Below are 19,265 nucleotides of genomic sequence, written 5' to 3' on the forward strand. Positions count from 1 at the left end.
GAGAAGAATCAAAAATGATTGTAATGCTAGTAATGCCAAATTCATATCTGTTGTGTATAGCCTTCAGACGGATAACTCTAAAGGACCGTTTCTTGTTGCAGAATGAATCTTGCTAACTGCGAGTGCGCAAACGCGGGTTGTTTCTCACTGAAGAGAACCCAGGTGTGTGTTCCCATGGCAACAGATAAAAATACATTGGAGAAGGGAAGGACGATGTGTGCAGACTGCAGATGGCTGCAGCTTGCTTAGAGACAAACGGATGAGGGTTGCTAGCATTTACACGTTTGTCCGTGTGCTCCAACATTTTGCTCACCCGGTTGAGAAGACGAATGCCTTAACGATATTATGCGCCCCTGTGCAATGTCGTTAGACGTTTTCTGACGTTTTATTGTTCTTCCAGAAAATCCTGACTTTATTATGCAAGTCTTTCCCATCACTGAAGCACTGGGGAAAACAGGTTTTTGGTGTCATCTGAGGTCATGGCGTAACTGTCCCGTTATGAAGACTGCAGAGCCGGGTCTGTGTGCTGGGGGGGGTAGGGGTGGGCAGGGGTCGGCCAGCCAGGCAGGGTGGCCTGGGACCGGCCCTGTCAGTACGGCATTGTTCTGGTCTCAGTGCTGGTGCCTATATCCTCAGTGCCAGTATTGTCATTCTCCCCTCATCGGTGTCCCCGTCCCAGTCTGACTGTGGGCCAGCACTGTCATTCTGGCTGCCAGTCTGCAATTAAGCTCTGGCCTCATCCCAGACGGTCAGGCTCCCGTTTCCCATTTCTCCCAGAGGCAGGAGGGATAGATGGGGGTCAGCCTCATAACGATGCCCTGGGGCCGCGCGTGTACTTAATCCTGCTGTCGGCTCAATCGAGCCCTTCTCATTCGTACGGAATGGGCCCTGAACTGGGCTGAATGCTCCCAATCCCCTTTTCGGTCAATGTAGTTGTGCCTGTCCTGAAGATCCGAATGGCCGCGTAAATCAACCTCCACGTCGGGCAGGTCTGAGAGTATGCTCTCCACGTGCGACTGCTTTAGCTTATTGCTCTTTGTTTATGATGTGGCTTCAGCTGTTTACTTGAGTGACTTTTTACATTGTTCCTGATGAAAGTGGAGGAAGTCTAATTGTTTGCCAAAATTTGGGCAGAAGAAAATGAATGGTTCTGGAAGAGTATACAAGCCTTAATACTGATGTGGATGCTTGAGGTAATTGCCTTAGACCAAACTGGACGGAGTTCTATTTTGTAAATGTTGATATTGCTGACTGGTTCCTGGTTGCAGTGTTCACTCTAGCAATGCGACACTGTCCGTAGCAGCTCAGTGGTGATCTCATAGCCCACAGTTAACCATGTGACATTGGGCTCTAGCATGCTGAAATTGGCTGGAAGGCAAGTTGTTTTTGTTCAGTGGAGAGAGCAGTGACATACGGTGAGCGGTGCCACGCTCCACTGTACCCGCTGACTTGAGCGGGAACATCAGCTGTTCCTCTTGGAGACCTTCGCTGAGCTAAATTCGTTTTTATGGTGTTTCAGTGTGCTCGATGCCAGGAGAGCCAAACTCAAAGCTTGGAGGCTTTTGCTGTCTGTGTTTGTTGTTAAAATTACAAAAACCAAGCAGTCAATTACCCAATCAACTCTTGAATTTCTTTAGTCTAAATTGCTTGCTGGTTGTAAGATGAAGACGAAAATCACCAATGGCTCTCCAGGACCAGGACTGCAGACCTCTGCTGTACTGTAGGTCTTATCCAGCCATCAGCCATCAGCTATCAGTCATTTACCACCTTGTGAGAACCAGGTCAGAAACTTGCCAAAAAGATGGTATGCTAACTGCTATATTTAATTTAACTCACAATCAGTAGGGGATGAAACCATAAAAACCTGGTACATTATTGACTGAGAATAATGTTTACATAGGGTCCCTTTCACTATGGGATGTGGGAAGTGTAGTTGAGAGATTGAAACACAAATGGAAACGGGGGCTGTGGAAGGCCCTGGCAGGATGGGGAGAGGACAGAACAAGCGGTCTGCTGCTGCCCTTTCCTGCTAAAGACAACAAACACAGAAAATGCTCTCGTTCTCTTTCCAGGTGGAATCTCTCTGTCTTAAACACTGAACCCTCACAGACTAATTGATGGCACCGGAGTGATCGTCATAAAGATTTTTGTTTGTGTGTACTCTCCACCTTCCTTCTCTCTTGAGGCTACAAAATGTTTAGGGGAGCCGTAGTGAGGAGTGACCAATTACAACTGCACAAAGCGTATGAGTAGGGCAAAGAAAGTAGGCCAATGGTCCAGCCTGCCTGTAGGGCTGCTAGGGATGGCTCAGCAGACTCAAACTAGAACCCTCCCATCCCTCTGTCTGACTTTTTCGTTCTCCCTCCATCTCCCACTCAACCCTCTGACAGACTGTGCAGTGTGCCTCTAGCCAATTTCCTCCAGTCTGCTATAATCCTCATTCCTCAGCCCTCCACAAATTCTGCAGAGAGCAAGTGTGTGCCTTTCAACTTTCCATCCCTGCATTCTCTAAGGATGTCCTCCAAGTTACAGATTAGAGGCAAAACCTCTATAGTATGATCTAGGACAATGTGACTTTATTGACTGGCTGGAATAATCTTAGAATCGGTGGGCCAGAATTAGAGGTCCATTAGGTTTGGAACATTTCCAGGCGATTCTGGACAGTGACAGTATCAGCAGTTTTTTAGGATGCCAATATTTCAACCTGCATCATGGTATCCGCACTGCTGAATATCACCTCATTCACCCTTTCCTCATACTGCATCTCATAATGCTGGCCTGTTGCCATGCAACCATGCAGTACCACAAAGGAAATGGTGACCCTATTAAATCAAATAGCCTAAAGAGCTCAAAGTTGTGAAAAAGCTATTGTTGGGTGTTTTCATCCCTGGTTTTCTTCTCAGGTTCTGGAGAAGTTAAGGTTGTTCCACCAAAAATGCATCTGGTCTTCCAGATCAGGTACATCATGTGCTAATGTAAAGTCAGATTGTAAATAAGACATGTTTGACAGTTGTTTTGAGACATTTTCTCATCACCAGTACCCAATAGTAATTTTTCTAGAAAGTTTAGATTTTTCACCAAAAAATAAAATAAATTTCAGTTCTATCTAACAATGAGTTTTGTGATGCTGTACCCGGTCCTAAAGCTTATAACGAGAAAAATAATTGGCTCAAAACACTCTCCTATATCTGCAGTAATGGTTTGCTTGAGTCCTGTAATATCGTCCAAAATCTGATTTTGAGAAAATCGACTCAAACGATAGAAATGGTAAATAATGAGTAATTTCACTGAACACGACATAATCATTCAAAAGGTGGAATTATCCTGAAAGTTGGATAGTTGAGGGATGATTTGCAGCAGTAAACGGATCAATTTGAGAATGTTATTTTTTCAGTGGAACAGAACCTTAAATTAATAGAGGAGCCTTAGCTAATGATCACAACCAATTATTGTGAAATAGAGGGATTTAGAAAATAATTTTCTTGTGTTAAAAGCAGCTAATGACTGATATAATTCAGCCCCTTCTACAGTGGCAAGGATTTTCTCTTTGTCTGTTGGTTGTTATTTTGTGAGAATGCATTAGCTGTGACACATGAGGAGGCTTGGACAATGGGGACACTATTTAGCATCGCTCACTCAGACTCCCTCCATTGCATTTCATTTATACCTGCATTTCATATGCCTCGGTGCTCCCCAAAAATCCGCTCCACAATCTAACATTCCATTTTGCCTCATCAACCCCATTACCTGTCCCCCTTGTTTGTCACCATTTCAGATGGGCTGTTATCCAAGCATGGTGGCTTAAAAATAGGAGAGAACAGGACTCTTTGTTCTTTGAATTGATTTGTAATTATCCCTTGATTGAAAGCGTGAGCAAATGGTGAAAATTAGGCGCACTCTTTACATCAGGTCTGGCAGACCCTTGACTGTCCATCTGTTTCACTAGGACCAGGGAGTGTTTTGGTTGTTCATTGTTCATTTTGGGAATTATGCGTGTGTTTGCCTGTGGAAGTTTAGACCTTTATTTTTGTGTGTGCACATGTGGGGGGTAAGAACCAGTTTAAATTAGTCTAATGTCTAATTTAGTCTAATGAATTCAATAAAATTCATACTTTACATACATTTGTATTGTATGAACACAAAGGATGAAATATAAAAATTAAAGATGATCATTCAGTAACGTTATCAGTATATCTGCAGACTAAGCGCATATGAATATGCCGTGGTTCCTGCCTGCGCTGTGTTGATGTATTACCCATGATGCCTGCCTCAACAGGATGCCACTGTGAATGTCCCTCCTCAAGTACGATGAGATCTGGTCAACCAAGGTTTGACCACTACAGAGGCTCTGCCCAATATTGCACCAGACCCCCCACAGGCTACGAGTAACCACCATCTGGAGATGCAGATGGGTCACCAATTAAAGGAAAAACCTGAATGGAATCAGCTGTACTGTTGGTCATGTAGGTTTTGGTGGCAATTTCTGGAGATTCCAAACTGAGGACAGGACCGAAAAGCACATTTCTTTTGCTGATGCTTAAAATTGCATTTGTTATGTCTTTAAAATATCCAACAATACATTTCTCCAAAAAAATCTAGGCGTAGGATGTCAATCGGACCTAGGGTTTTTTAGTAATGAAAAGGGTAAGTATGATTCCTGCCAAAATAACCAATCCTGTAGGCTCACATGGTATCCGAAAATACTTTTTTAAAAAGAGACAAACGTGTATGGATCAGCATCAAAGATTCACTGCCACATTTCTTAGTTGGTATGACATCCTTTTCAATGTGAGTACACTTTTTCTGAAGCTGAAAGCATCATTGATGTGACTGGCCAAATAAACAAACCATTGGGCTATTTGTCTATGCACACTAGAGTTTGGAGCTGGACATGGAATTTTGGTCAGCTTCTGTTCAAATTCATTAATACATTCAGTTTGCTTGAAACTGCCATACAGCTGATATAGTCTTGTATACATATTGTTGTGTACTTACCAGGTTTCCTGAGGGGCTTCCTACTGATGTGGTGAAAGAAAGAGTGAGAGATGGGGGTGGGGTGATGTGGGTACTGCACAAACAGCTTACTTCTGCTCTGGTTAACAGCACACCATCCTGTGTTCTCGAAGCTATGGCCACAGCCGGGAATAGTACCATGCACTAATGGCACTTAAATAACGGAAGTAAAAACAATGGAACAGAGAAGTAAGAGGGCTGTTGGAGCAGGGAATATCTATCGGGGAACAAACTTTCCAACACGACAGTGAGCCACGCGGGAATGTTCTGTGATAAATTCATGTTCTGCAATGGCCATCTCCGGTGCCGGTCCTCAGTCCAATGGAAAAGCTGTGGGCTGAACAGAACAGCAGTTGATGAGCACGAACCAAAGAATGTGAAGGTTCTTCCAAGGTTCTGCGTAGAGGAGTGGTAAAAATCCCTCCAAATCTGTTAATTAACTTTGTCAAGTATGACCGGAAGTCCGTTATCCTTGCCAAAGGTGGATGCAACACGTACTAAATTAGGGGTGCCAATAATGATGAAACCTTGATTTTGGTTAAATGTATTTTTTATTAATGTGTATTGGTTGGTTCCATTGAAACATTAATAATAGGACTAGGAGGTGGGGGGTTAGCAATGAAAAGGGTCAATATGATTGACCAAAATTACCAATAATATAGGCTCACATAGTATGCTTGTCATTACACTTAACAGATTCCAAAGGTTACACTTGAAAACAAGAGGTAGAGTACACTGAAGCAACATCATACTTAAATAAATAATCACTGCATCTCTATGTTTGTTACCTTCACACATGGAAATTGGCAGTGTTCCAGCTGTCGAGGAAACTCGTTAGATCACAGCATTTCCTTAAGGCAATAACCACTTAAGTGAGCTGATGACCAGAAAATGTTCTGCCAAGGTAAAGTACAATATTCGGCTCAAGAAATTATCCGACATTAAATAAAATAGCTTGTTCACTATAATCAGTACACTTTTCCATGAGTACATTTGATTACTTTTTTGATATTTGAAGATATCTGGGGCAGATGCCATGTTGTGAACTCTTTATTTTGGCCATTTGTGCAGGTGTAAATTGACAACCAGAAATGTGTGACGGTGAATGATCTTGTAAACAATCTTTGAACCATTTAATCTAATCCACTGCTCAGACCCCCTTCCAATTTTATTTTCCACATCTCAATCTTTTCAACATATGTTCCTGGTATGTTTTTCACGTCTAATTATTTTCCAGTGAGCAGCCCTACCAGGTAATTCTATGCAGATTGTGTAACTTTTACAGCACTGTGCCTGAAGTAAACTGTCAAGTCCAACATATGGTACCTGGGAGAAGCAATATTTTGGGAAAACCGCTGGTCAATTTTCCCACTACTGTTCACTATTTAGATAATTCTGTCCATTATTTTATTGTTCCTTTCAGTGACCTCTACACAATATTTAGTTATTATTACTTTGTTTTTGTTGTTGGTAACTGGGTTATTTTTTGTGCTGTGTTTAGTCTGATGAGGGGCAGGGGTCAAACAGTGATTATCTCCATCCTCTTTTTGTACAGCGATGTCAAACCAGCATCTTTGCACATATAACCGTACTTTTCCCATAGGATCTCTGTTATGTGAGGGCTGCTTTATAGTGAGATTAATAACTAATCCTTATGTTGTTGCTGCATCTCTCTTGCACCAATTGAAACTGATTGGATGCTTTATGAAGATAATACCCCCAGGAACAATAGAATTGAATGGGTGTTTCTGGAGTGCTTCTGAATCTGCTTTGGTAACAGGGGGAAGCAGTGTATCAGAAATTCTTTATACAGTGGGTATGAACCAAATGAGTTGGGTATGTAAGTTTTATGATTTATATGGAATCTACACATAAATATGAAGTTGTGTGTTTCAGCCATTGTCCATCAAACTGTCTCATGTAGCCCAGGTACAGTAAAGCGCAGGAAAGCACACACAACGCATCTGGTTTCAGAACAACAAATATTTCAGTTGAACATAAGAGAGAGCATTTATTATATGTCTACAGTTCTATGAATGAAGGATGAATTATTAAGGGAACTTGACCTGAAGGGAATTTGAGAATTGGTCAGGGAGGATTTTTAGATTCTGTGCAGAATGGCTGGGGGCCCAGCATGGCTGTTTGGAGACTGCCCTGGGATGGGAGTTAGTGTCCTGAGTCAGCCTGTGCCCTGGGGTAGCAGGGCAGAGTGCCAGCAGCCACCACCAGGGGGCTCTGTTCTCCAGCCAGCTCCTCTTTCTCCCTCCCCCTCTCAGCTTCAGGCTCGGCTTCATATGCATGGGCGGATAATTATATACATTTTTCATATGTGTAATGCAAATTATGTGACTTGCATATTGCAGGGATCCACTGCTGGGCTCATCTGTTTTCAACACTGCACCCAGGGTGGACTGAATTATTCAGGCCTTGGAAACCCCATGTACCCCCTGCATCACTTTTCCACACTGACAAATGCAGTCCAGTGAAGGATGTATGGAAGAGATGATACTCCATGTTAATTAGGTTTGACTGCTTTATTATCAGTACAGCCCACTTCCAGATGTTCACTCTGAATGTGGACAGCTGTACTGAACATGGAATGTGGTTTGGAAGAAGAATGTGGAATGTAACATCGTTTTTATTTCTTTCTAATACAATACTCTGACATCACTTCCAGAATGCAATTAAAAACAGAGTGAACAGAACATCTAAGCACAATTTTTCTGAAGCTTAAAATTAATATTGGCAAGAACTTCTTTCAAATTGCCCAGGAGAGCCATAGCTTTTCTCTGAGAGGGTTGCTCCACATTTCATAATGCTATACAATTGCAAGATCTCTACGTCTTGAAATGATTTATTAATTTGCTGAGTAGACTGTAATTTTTATTTTATTGGGATATGCATGTGCATAGTCATTGCATTCTAACATAAGTCGCACAAACCAGAATTTGCCTGTAAAGGGCAGTGTGGATATCACTGAATGGAGCAGAACCATACTTCAAAAATCCATTCACAATCACTCTTCTGAGTAAAAGCCTGGCAAAAGGGAATGCCTGTAAGTTAATTCCCCTACTAAATCATGTTAAAGATAAGAAAGCGTACCTACTGCTCTTCACGTTTGACATCACGTTTGATGAATGGTGTGTGAGAAGCCTGTGATAGATTGGTAGCCTGTCTAGTGGGTGAACGGCACAGGCACACAGAGCTACTTAATACGATATGCTTGTGAATAAACTGCACTCTTCCTGAAATATTAAATTAAATATTAAGCACATTCTCATTTTACGTCTATACACCAATTTAAAGGCTTATCAGCCATGTACGAAAGCAGTACAACATGGTTTTTTCCTGTTCACAATTTAAAACTGTCAGAAACTCCTCCTCCTCCTGTGGTCTGAAAAGTAGCTAAGGCTCATATCAGAAAAGAGCTGCAATGGGTGCCTGTAGTGATGCCTTAATGTTTAATTTAATTATTCTATTTTGCAAGTCCTGTATTTATAGCAGACAAGCCTACTTTTGTGTTGCCGCTCTTTGAAATCTCGTACTCAGATTTTGAATATCAAGTATAATCTTGTGGATGAAGTAAAGTAAAGAGGTGAAGGTGGTGAAGGTGAAGGTGGTGACAGATGGGGGTTACATGGAGCCATATATACGTATATATATATATACATACACACACACAGTGGTGTGAAAAAGTGTTTACCCCCTTCCTGATTTCTTTTTTTTTGCATGTTTGTCACACTTAAATGTTTCAGATCATCAAACAAATTTAAATATTAGTCAAAGACAACACAAGTAAACACAAAATGCAGTTTTTAAATGAAGGTTTTTATTATTAAGGGAGCAAAAAAAATCCAAACCTACATGGCCCTGTGTGAAAAAGTGATTGCCCCCTAAACCTAATAACTGTTTGGGCCACCCTTAGCAGCAACAACTGCAATGAAGTGTCTGCGATAACTTGCAATGAGTCTCTTACAGCGCTCTGGAGGAATTTTGGCCCACTCATCTTTGCAGAATTGTTCACATTCAGCCACATTGGAGGGTTTTCGAGCATGAACCGCATTTTTAAGGTCATGCCACAGCATCTCAATAGGATTCAGGTCAGGACTTTGACTAGGCCACTCCAAAGTCTTCATTTTGTTTTTCTTCAGCCATTCAGAGGTGGACTTGCTGGTGTGTTTTGGATCATTGTCCTGCTGCAGAACCCAAGTTCGTTTCAGCTTGAGGTCACGAACAGATGGCCGGACATTCTCCTTCAGGATTTTTTGGTAGACAGCACAATTCATGGTTCCATTTATCACAGCAAGTCTTCCAGGTCCTCAAGCAGCAAAACAGCCCCAGACCATCACACTACCACCACCATATTTTACTGTTGGTATGATGTTCTTTTTCTGAAATGCGGTGTTACTTTTACGCCAGATGTAATGTGACACACACCTTCCAAAAAGATCAACTTTTGTCTCGTCAGACCACAGAGTATTTTCCCAAAAGTCTTGGGGAACATCAAGATGTTTTCTGGCAAAATTGAGATGAGCCTTAATGTTCTTTTTGCTCAGCAGTGGTTTTTGTCTTGGAACTCTGCCATGCAGGCCATTTTTGCCCAGTCTCTTTCTTATGGTGGAGTCATGAACACTGACCTTAACTGAGGCAAGTGAGGCCTGCAGTTCTTTGGATGTTGTTGTGGGGTCTTTTGTGACCTCTTCGCCATTTGTGGATAATGGCTCTCACTGTGGTTCGCTGGAGTCCCAAAGCTTTAGAAATGGCGTTATAACCTTTTCCAGACTGATAGATCTCAATTACTTTCTTTCTCATTTGTTCCTGAATTTCTTTAGATCTCGGCATGATGTCTAGCTTTTGAGGATCATTTGGTCTACTTCACTTTGTCAGGCAGGTCCTATTTAAGTGATTTCTTGATTGAGAACAGGTGTGGCAGTAATCAGGCCTGGGTGTGGCTAGAGAAATTGAACTATAAGGGATACTATCATTTTAACCATGTCATAACAAAAATTAAATGTGTACACAGCACTGGTAATGACAGCTCATGGATGCAGTTGGTAAATGGGTGGGGCAGAGCTCAGGGTTTTTTTGCAGTTGGCCGTTCTTATCTATGTACTTGATGGAATCTGCAGAAATACAATGCCAAATTAAGCCTGGTGCATGTATTTCATAATATTGAAATAACTTTCCAAAATATAATATTATTGCAACAATTTGATGTTTAAGCTAACATTTTTTATTCACTGGCATGTCGCATGTGGATTTCAGGAAAACTCTCTGAAATTGAACTAGCACCTCTAGTTTATAACATATAAAATGTAACAATTAATGAAATATTGTGTCAAAACTGCAACTATTTCAGACACGGTGAAAGCTGTTGTAATCTGTCCCTTCCAAAACCACAGACATTGTAATTCATCTGACAGGGTGAAAAAATACTATTAACAGTGTGTCTGTGAGAAGTTGGTTAAAGGTTGTTATTAAATTCCACTCGTCAGATTTGATGACTGCTCATTTAAAGACTTTTCTGTCTCCTGCGATTTAAGTTTGCATTCTTTCATCCTTTGTGTATGTGTGTGTGTGTGTGTGTGTGTGTGTGTGTGTGAGTGTGTGACCGTGCATGCACACTTGTGGTCGAGATTCAGCCAGCTCTTTTCTCTCTACCACCCCCCTCTGTCCTGTGTTCTGAATAGCGATGAGGGCGTCCTATTCACGGCACTGGAGGTGTCAACTCTTGCCTCTCCCAGCCCCTGGTTCCCCTGCATTTTGGCTGGGCTCCTTTCTTGGTGGTGTGGGTGATGGGAGGGGGAGTTTGGGGGTGGACAATGAGCCCCCTTTCCTTGTCCTTGTAGGTTCTATTGATGCTGAGAATGTTGGCACTCCTCTCAGGCTCTCTCAGAGCCGTGTGGGAACAGCGCTTCGCTCGGGTTCGGTGTACGGAGCTCGGAGGGGAGGGGCGTGATGCAAATGAGGCTAGCTGGAAATGCATATGTAGGGATAGGGAAGGACCAAGGTTAATCAAATCCCTATACATTAGCACTCAGTGTTCAATGTTCAGATTCTCTGACTGTACACCAAGGACATGTGTGCATATGTGCATCTGCCTCCTTCTGTGATGAAGATTTTTTTACTTTCTCCTAAGTTCCATCATTTAAATATCGGGAAGAATAAAGCTGCAGGGAAATAATGGAGGACAGTAATGTGACAACAAACATTGGTGTCTGTTAGCATTGAGATGCCTCCTTTTGGTAACTGAAGAGGTCATTTAATAAAGCTTTTCTGACTGCTGGCCACTCCCCCAGCCAGCCCAAAGGTGAGGCTCACCCACGAGGAAGCGACTTTCAGGTCCAGGTACAGGCAAAACAATGGAAATGCTGTTTAATATGGCTGGTACTGATAATTTGACGACACCTGACATGCTTTGTGCTCTGCAGTGGTGCCCTGCAGTCCAGCTCAGGACAAGAGTATCCACAGGAAGGATGTGTTTTTCTGTACCCTCAGTCTAGGGCATTAGATCCCATAGTCATGGGAGATGGGGATAACGTGGCCACCTGCCCTTTGACTAGGTCCTGTGGCCCAATCTGTTCCCCACAAAGAGGATTATAGCCCCCTCACCTCAATACAGGGCGCTGGCTCCATCCCAGTCACAGTAAGGCATCAAGGCTCAATTTCTTGTGCCAGATGGCAAGGGTGTCTTGGGAAGACACGGAATAAGTCAGTGCAAATTAAAATCTGTATACTTATTTCATATTTCTAACTGTCTAGTTTTTCTAACACATAAATTATGTATTTTGAAACACCATATAAGAATCTAACTTGCCCCAGATGCATAAGATTAGGAAAAATGTTTCATCAAATAGACAAGACACATAATTCAGCCATAAATGTGGATACTTGATCTCATGATTCATGCAAAGACAATAGTTGTTATCCTGACCCCTATGAAGGCTCTTAAGATGCTCACAAACCAAATCCTTTGACCATGCATGGCGATGCATCAGACCCCCAAGCTGTCCATTTTATGGGCATAAAGTGGGTTCCATAATATACAGAAAATGGTTTGATGGGATCAATATATACAGGGACTGTCTACCACAGACAGTCTTGGCACCTGACTGGGTAGCATTTGTTGGTTTTCTGTAAAACAGTACAATATAGCAAGCCATTAATACACTTTCTACTATACCACCTAAAAGGTCCGCCAAAAAACATTTGAGGCGAGAAATAAGCAATGCAGTTGCTGAATTGCTGAATTGCTGAACACTAACACAAATTCATACAGCCTGCTACGTCTTCTTTAGATGCCAGAGCTGACATATTGTCCACAGGCATTGTGTTGGACAACTCTGCCATCATATAAGTGTCTGGACAACCAAAGGAGTCTCTTGTGGCAACTAAGATGTGGAATATCCTGTCAACAGACTTCACCCTCCCAGGCAATTGTGTGGCACTGCTGGATAGGCTGTTCTGGCCTGGCATGTCTTCTGAAAAAAGTGGACTCACAGAATAGTCACTTAAGTGTCTGCGAATGTATCTTTGGAGTCTAAATGGCTTTCCAATAAGTGGAAAACATTCTGAACAATATTTAACATAAACAAAATTACAAACCACAACAGAATTATGACAAAGCTATTTTTCAAACTGGCTGAAAATGCACCACATTCATGCAATCCGATCCAAATCATGACCTACTTTGTTTTCCTATACATTAATTATAGCAGTTAAGCAGTCCTTACTTGGAAATAGCTTGTTCCAAAATTCATCTGAGTAACGTATTTTGAAAACGTGTATTCAGATTTTTGCATTGCACACACACGGCCGCGCGCATACGCACACACATTATAAACCAAAACCGGTTTTTGGAATACATACTCCGCTTAAATCAGCATCAAAAAGCGAGCGTGGTGGACCGAGCGTGCGCACACGAGAGCTCCAATAGACTCAGTTGAATAGCAATTTATTGAAAGAAAGAAAAAAAAACCCTGGGAGGGGATACTGAGGTTGGGGGGAGCGAGAGAGACTGTGGGAGCACAATTATATTTTCCCCTCACAGACTCTGAGAACAGAATAGATCACATCACAGGCGAGGAGGAAATTTCATATTCCTTGGTGAAGCCCAATCGCTGAAAGCTCTCCTCGCGCTCAGTCAGCTGTGGAGCTGTCCGCCGGCGTGTGCGCATGTTTGACTGTTATTTGGCGGCAATGGGACCATAGCAAATCGAGATCTTGCGAATATAGGAGTAACTAAGCCCATAAACAGGACAAGAACAAACCTCTCAATACGGAGTAACTATGGAGAAACGCCAAGAACAAAATTTGTAACGTGGTGGAAACCACAAAAAAGGATTTACCTCTTGGAATATTTGTAGCCCGGTCGCATTTATTCACAATATAGTTTTTCTTTCAAGATAATTTGTTTCTTTTTTGTATTTTGGAACAACAGTAGCCGCAAGTATGGACAGGGAGACACAATTTTGTTGGGGATGCTGGAGATGGATGATGCTGTCCAGTTTTCTCGTTCTGCACTTGATTCCTTTGTATGCACATGGTAAGAAAACGTGGTTTAATTCCAAACTACAAATGCCCATGGGGGCTGCACACACACATGCAGGCTCATATGAACTAAACATAAGGGGTTATTTATTGACAGTTTACTTTGTAGCCTGCAATCAAATCCGACTTTTTCGGTCCCGTGTCACTGAGCTCCGTAGCCTACTATTGATAGAGCGCTGCCCTGGACACACGACGTCAAATGTAGGTTAAACGCCGTGTAAGGATTTTAAGATTATCTTGGCTGTGATGTTTTTCTTTGTTTTAATTTCCTATTTTAACGCTGGAAAATCAAGCGTCACAGCGAATCTGACATGCCATGTTTACTATGAGTGTCAAGTTAAAGAACGACAATGATGTAATTTAAAATGTATGTTCGATGACAGTCAGATAAACCCGTTAATTAGCCTATAACCACAGGTTGGCAAAGTTGCGTAAAATCCAGCTGCCTATAGACAAGTGCTTAGCCAACAACATTTACCGATAGGTAACGGTCTAAGAGGTGAAAGAGAAAGAGGTGGCGAGCTGATGCAGTGATTGCTCTCCCCTGGAGCAGCTGCGGTCTCTATAGCAATGATGGGGCGACACAAAAGCGGGATTAGGGCAGCGGTACTGTGTTGAATTATTCATGCTCCTGTCTACACTGACATTCTCATACAGAAGCTTTCACACGCGAATTGAACGAGGCTTTTCATTGGGGTGTTAGAACCGCAAAATTGTGTTTCCTTTTTTTGAAAACCATTTTGCACGTGGCTAAACGGATGCTTTTCCTTCCAGCCGCAAATGTTCTGCAATGAATTATACACATATCAACGTTACCATAAGATATTTTCAGGCAACACCAGGTGTTTTGGTTTATCCGTTCAAATTATGTGGAAATAAATCATTCGCTGTCAAAGCCATTAGATGTCGTTGCATTGGTTACGCCTCTTTTTTTGCTCTCTGTCCTGGCAGACCGGTTACAGATTAGCTAGTCTTATTATTTGACATTTAGTCTATGGCTGACGGATGGATGCAGCTAGGGTCACGTCGTTATGGGCAGACATTACTACATCACCATAGCTGCGGGTCCTAACATTCCGACAGTGCATCCTAGTCTTGGGCATATATACACACCAACAAAACCAAGGCTTGACAATATGACACGTTGACAGCTCTACAATGAACAGCTGCTCGTTGAAGCCCTTAAGATTCCTGTCGAATTGCCCACTAGGTTGAAGCCTCGCCTGTGCGGGTTGGTGCGCTGTGATCCAACCGGCTCGAAGCTCCATTTCTGCACATCGCCGCCCAGCAACAGGGTGGCTGGGCGTGTATGAGAGAAGGAAAGAAAGCGCGAGCCCAACATTCATGGGCGCGCACATACACGAGCATGACTGCATCACGAAGACTATAGCATATATACATTAGGCTATAGATTCGTTTTTCATGCTAGTGACATTCCACTCAAAATTATGACCGAGCCTAATTCTGCATTCTTGCAAAAAACAAACCAAAAAAAAAGTCAATGGTTAAGAAGCTGAGATAGGCTTTTGAATTCATGGTTGAAGCCCATTGGTGGTAATTTAACAAAAAAAATTTATTTGTGATTATTTGCATGTTCTTTGGGATGACAATATTCTGATTTATATACCCTAAAGTCACTTGCTGATATGTCTCTTGGGTGTGGTGCACGATGATGTCATTTCTGTGTCTCAGAGTTGGGGTGGTGCTCATACTTAGCCCTCATCTGCAGGAAGCTGTGACTGGAGTTGTGTGTTTGAATTAAAATTCAGTACCCATACCAGCCTGTTATGTATGTAATTAAACTCAAGTTAACATCTTACATTATCTTTTTGCCCACACACAATACACATACTTCTGCTTATCAAGCAACATAAGTTCTTGAAAAAACCCGTCATATTTCCACCTATTTAATCATGACTCTGTCTTTATCTGTCTCACAGGTGGGGGTTTGTTGTAGTGGCAGGCATACTTAATCCAGAAACTGTCAATGCTGATTTCAATTGTCCAGATCATATCTCCTTCATCCATTGTTATGCCTTCTGGGCATGGGAGGCAGTCAAAGAGGGGTCTAGGTTGTCCCTCCCAGATATGCTTGTATGCCGTTTTTGCAGTATGGTACGGTTAAGTCACTCCACTCTGCCATTGCCTTCTTTGTGATACAGTGCTGTTCTGATGTGGCGCATTGATTGGTTGTCTAGGAAGGTGGTAAATGCGGTTGATGTGAATTGATGGTCATTGTCTGTCGTAATTATGCTTGGTTGACCCCAATGACCAAATAAGTTACTGGGGCTGCAAGCAATGGCTATGGTGGTCACCAAGCTTGAGCAATGGCTATGGTGGTCACCAAGCTTGATGTCGTGGCTTCAGGCTACATGGAGTGGAGGTCATGTAACCCAAGGAGGTAGCATGTGTGAGCTGGGGAGACTCAAGTTCCTCACAGATGATAAATTGTAGATGCTCCCTGGTTATAGATCACCATTCCACACATGGTAGTGTAGAGATGGGCAGCACAATTGGCTTGCAGTACCATCCTTTACCATGTTACATTATTATTGGCATTTGGCAGACGCTCTTATCCAGAGCGACGTACAGTTGATTAGACTAAGCAGGAGACAATCCTCCCCTGGAGCAATGCAGGGTTAAGGGCCTTGCTCAAGGGCCCAACGGCTGTACGGATCTTATTGTGGCTAGACTGGGATTAGAACCACCGACCTTGGGTATCCCAGTCATTTACCTTCACCACTACGCTACAGGCCGCCCATGTGTTTGATGTCTCCTTTGACATTTGGCTGCCATACAGTATCTCTGCATTGCTGTGGTTCACTTTGATGACTCCCATGTTGTCCTTATGTGACACATGAAACACACAACATCCAAGTGATTTAGGCTATACAAATATCCTCCCATCATGGCAGCTGTTCATGCGCTCTGTATAACGGTTGAAGGTGTGGTGTTCACATCTGCCAGCTATCCATCCTTAATGACGGACTGTCATTTGGAGAGCAGCTTATCCTGTTCTGCCGCTACCCGAAGTGTCTGCTTCTGCAGTCATGACTTGGAGCATGTGCACCCAGCTCTCATTTATGTCTGCAGCCAGCCCCACATTGTCACAGGCTGAGTGGCTCATAACAGCAGGTCCCACATTACATCCTCCCAACCTGGTGTGAAATCAAGTATCCATTCAGGCAGTCCACCCACCTGAACAGTCTCAATGGTTTGTGTAGTGAACCCTGCAAGGCACACAGGGCTGTGAGAGCCTTATGATCAGTCTGCCGTACAAAACCATGTGTCATCCCACTCAGGCCGACAGACAAGGAAGCTCTTACGCCTCCCACCAAACCTTTTTACTCAGCTGCTGTGAATGCTGAAGATGCAGACGTCCCCGAGCCTCCACTCCACTGTGAATATCTCACAGGTCCACCCCAAGTGCCATACCCAAGTGCCATTGGTGACCAGCTTCGGTGCTGCAAGGCTGAAGCAGGCCAGTGTGGTGTGAGCTCCTGCTTCATTGTCATTAGTACTCAGTGGTGGCAGTCTGTTGAGTGGATCTACTGGGTGTCCTTCCTCAGCCGCTGTCTCAAAGGAGCATAAGTGGTGGCAAGTGGGAGGAACCGGTGCTAGTCATTTGCCAAGGAATTCCAAGGAAAAAGGCCAGCTCCAGAAAATGACAAGGGATTGGGTAGCGCTAGATTGTCCTCGGCATTTGAATGTGTACCGCCCTGTATTCATTATTACATTATTGACATTATTTATTCAAATCACCTGCTGTAGTGGGCTATCATGGTCCTCCTGGCCCTATGTACCATGTTGTCCAAATAGACCCTTGGGATGCCTGCCAGGATCAGAGACATCATTGAACAGCTGTGTGCTGAGCTGTGCTCAGAAGCCATTCTCATAGTAGTGGCTATGGCTGCCCTCTGCGCTGGTACCAGGCTGGGAGTCTCAGGTTGTTCCTCCATTATACATTCAACTGGATTTATTTTTAGCAATGTACATGTAATATGGCAGGTCAGTGTTTTACACGGATTTGCACATGCTCAAATAATGTTTTTTCCCTAACACAATTGAGAACAAGGGAACCCTTTTTCTGCATGCACAACAATCAGACTTAGTCAGTCCCTTTAACATGATGTTTTCTGCAGTAGTCCATCTGTTCAATAGACTAGCAGGTACATTTCCCAATGCCTGTGCAGCCAGCCACTCACATCACTATTCTGCACTGCTGGGCTACATTGTTTTTGGCAAGACCTTGGCTTAATTTAGCTGATTATCCTTTACTGCTGAAGTGCGTTTGACCAAGTATCTTAGCTGAGGTGCTCATCTTATCCTGTAAAAGCCCAGTCTCCAGCCTTATGGTAATCCTGTAAAGGTCTCGGACTGAGGAATACATATTTTCCATTATATATGTAAGCCATATACTTCACCAGAATCCATTTGGTTTTATCTAAGATACTGTCTCTTTGTGTGACTGGTAATCCTGACAAATGGCACCCAAGTTTCACATCTACAAAATCATAAATAATTTCTGATTTGACTAATCAGTTAATTAGATAAGAATTGATAGTAAACATGCTTGTTGATATGGAGATGCTGAATAGCGTTTGAGGTATAATGAAATTGGAATGTGTGTGGTGGAGTGAGCGAACAGCCATAATTAAAAGGACCACAGACGGTCATCACTGACATACAGCTGAGAGACCAACGTGCCCTCACAGGTTCACAGGTTTACCAATGTAAATGTAGTTCTTCCAACCACAGCAAAACCGTGTGACTATCATGTTGCTGATCTGTCTCTTTGCATGATTTAATCAAAGTGAAATGCCTATAGTATAGCATGGGTGCCAAATCATGTGCCATGGAGGTCTGAGAGTATGGAGGCTTTCAGTTTTCATTCCAACCAATAACTACACCAGTTTATTTCACTAACTAGTTCCCTCTGCTCTGATTGGAAGTGTTAATCAGTGAAATCATCTGCCGTACTGATCGGTTACACTCTGACCCTCCTGCCTATGTTAAGTTCTGGTCCATATTTGCCCGGCATAGCCTATTCTATACAGCACAACCGAGTGTGATGTAGCACAGTGAGCAGCAGAGTGATTCTCTGGTAGCAGTGCTGCACTGACGGCTACGCAGTACATTGTATGAGCTGGCCTGTTCCCATGGCAACTCCTCCCACCTCCATTCCACCACCTGTTGATTGGGGAAATGGGAGGATTTGTGCCAGGGAAAGGAAGATGGTGGGTGGAAATCAATGCAGAAGAATAGCAGACTAAATGTAAAAGGGGATACTGTCTATATGCTCCTTCATATAAATCTGGGCATGAATTTAAATCGTGCCATATGCAAAAAACAATGGAATGAAATAGCTATGAATGTGATGAAGATTAAATGTGAACCTCTGTGTAGTCATCAGTATGTGTGTGTATTGATGTGTATGTTTGCGTTTGATGTGTATCATTGCAAGTAAGGAGAAGCTTATGGTGTAGATATGTGTGTGGATATGAGATGACATTATGATTAAATCTCTCAGTCTTTATCTTAAAGTCCTGGGTTAACAGATCCTTCTGCCTGTATGCCAGCAGCTCATTCTTTTAGCCTGAGCACAGAGACGATGAGCTATTTTCCTGGATTGATGTAATTGACAGACAGTCTCATTTTAGCATATCTGCTCTCTGCATTCTGCAGTCAGTTCTGCAATATTT

At 42.8% G+C, this 19,265-nt stretch overlaps 1 protein-coding gene across 4 annotated transcripts in view; it reads left to right on the plus strand.

Moving 5' to 3' along the window:
• Positions 1-12,883: 12,883 nt before the first annotated feature.
• Positions 12,884-19,265, plus strand: part of LOC133121241 (chondroitin sulfate proteoglycan 5-like) — a 29,547-nt gene continuing 23,165 nt past the window's right edge. For 2 of the 4 annotated variants that reach the window (XM_061230448.1, XM_061230461.1), the window contains exon 1: positions 12,884-13,558. In XM_061230448.1, the coding sequence (XP_061086432.1) occupies positions 13,465-13,558 (94 nt within the window). In that variant the 5' untranslated portion in view covers positions 12,884-13,464. The remainder of the gene's footprint in view (positions 13,559-19,265) is intronic. The other 2 variants (XM_061230454.1, XM_061230466.1) reach the window with 2 other exon arrangements.

Source organism: Conger conger, chromosome 1 (genome assembly GCF_963514075.1).
Source record: "Conger conger chromosome 1, fConCon1.1, whole genome shotgun sequence".
Taxonomy (NCBI): domain Eukaryota; kingdom Metazoa; phylum Chordata; class Actinopteri; order Anguilliformes; family Congridae; genus Conger; species Conger conger.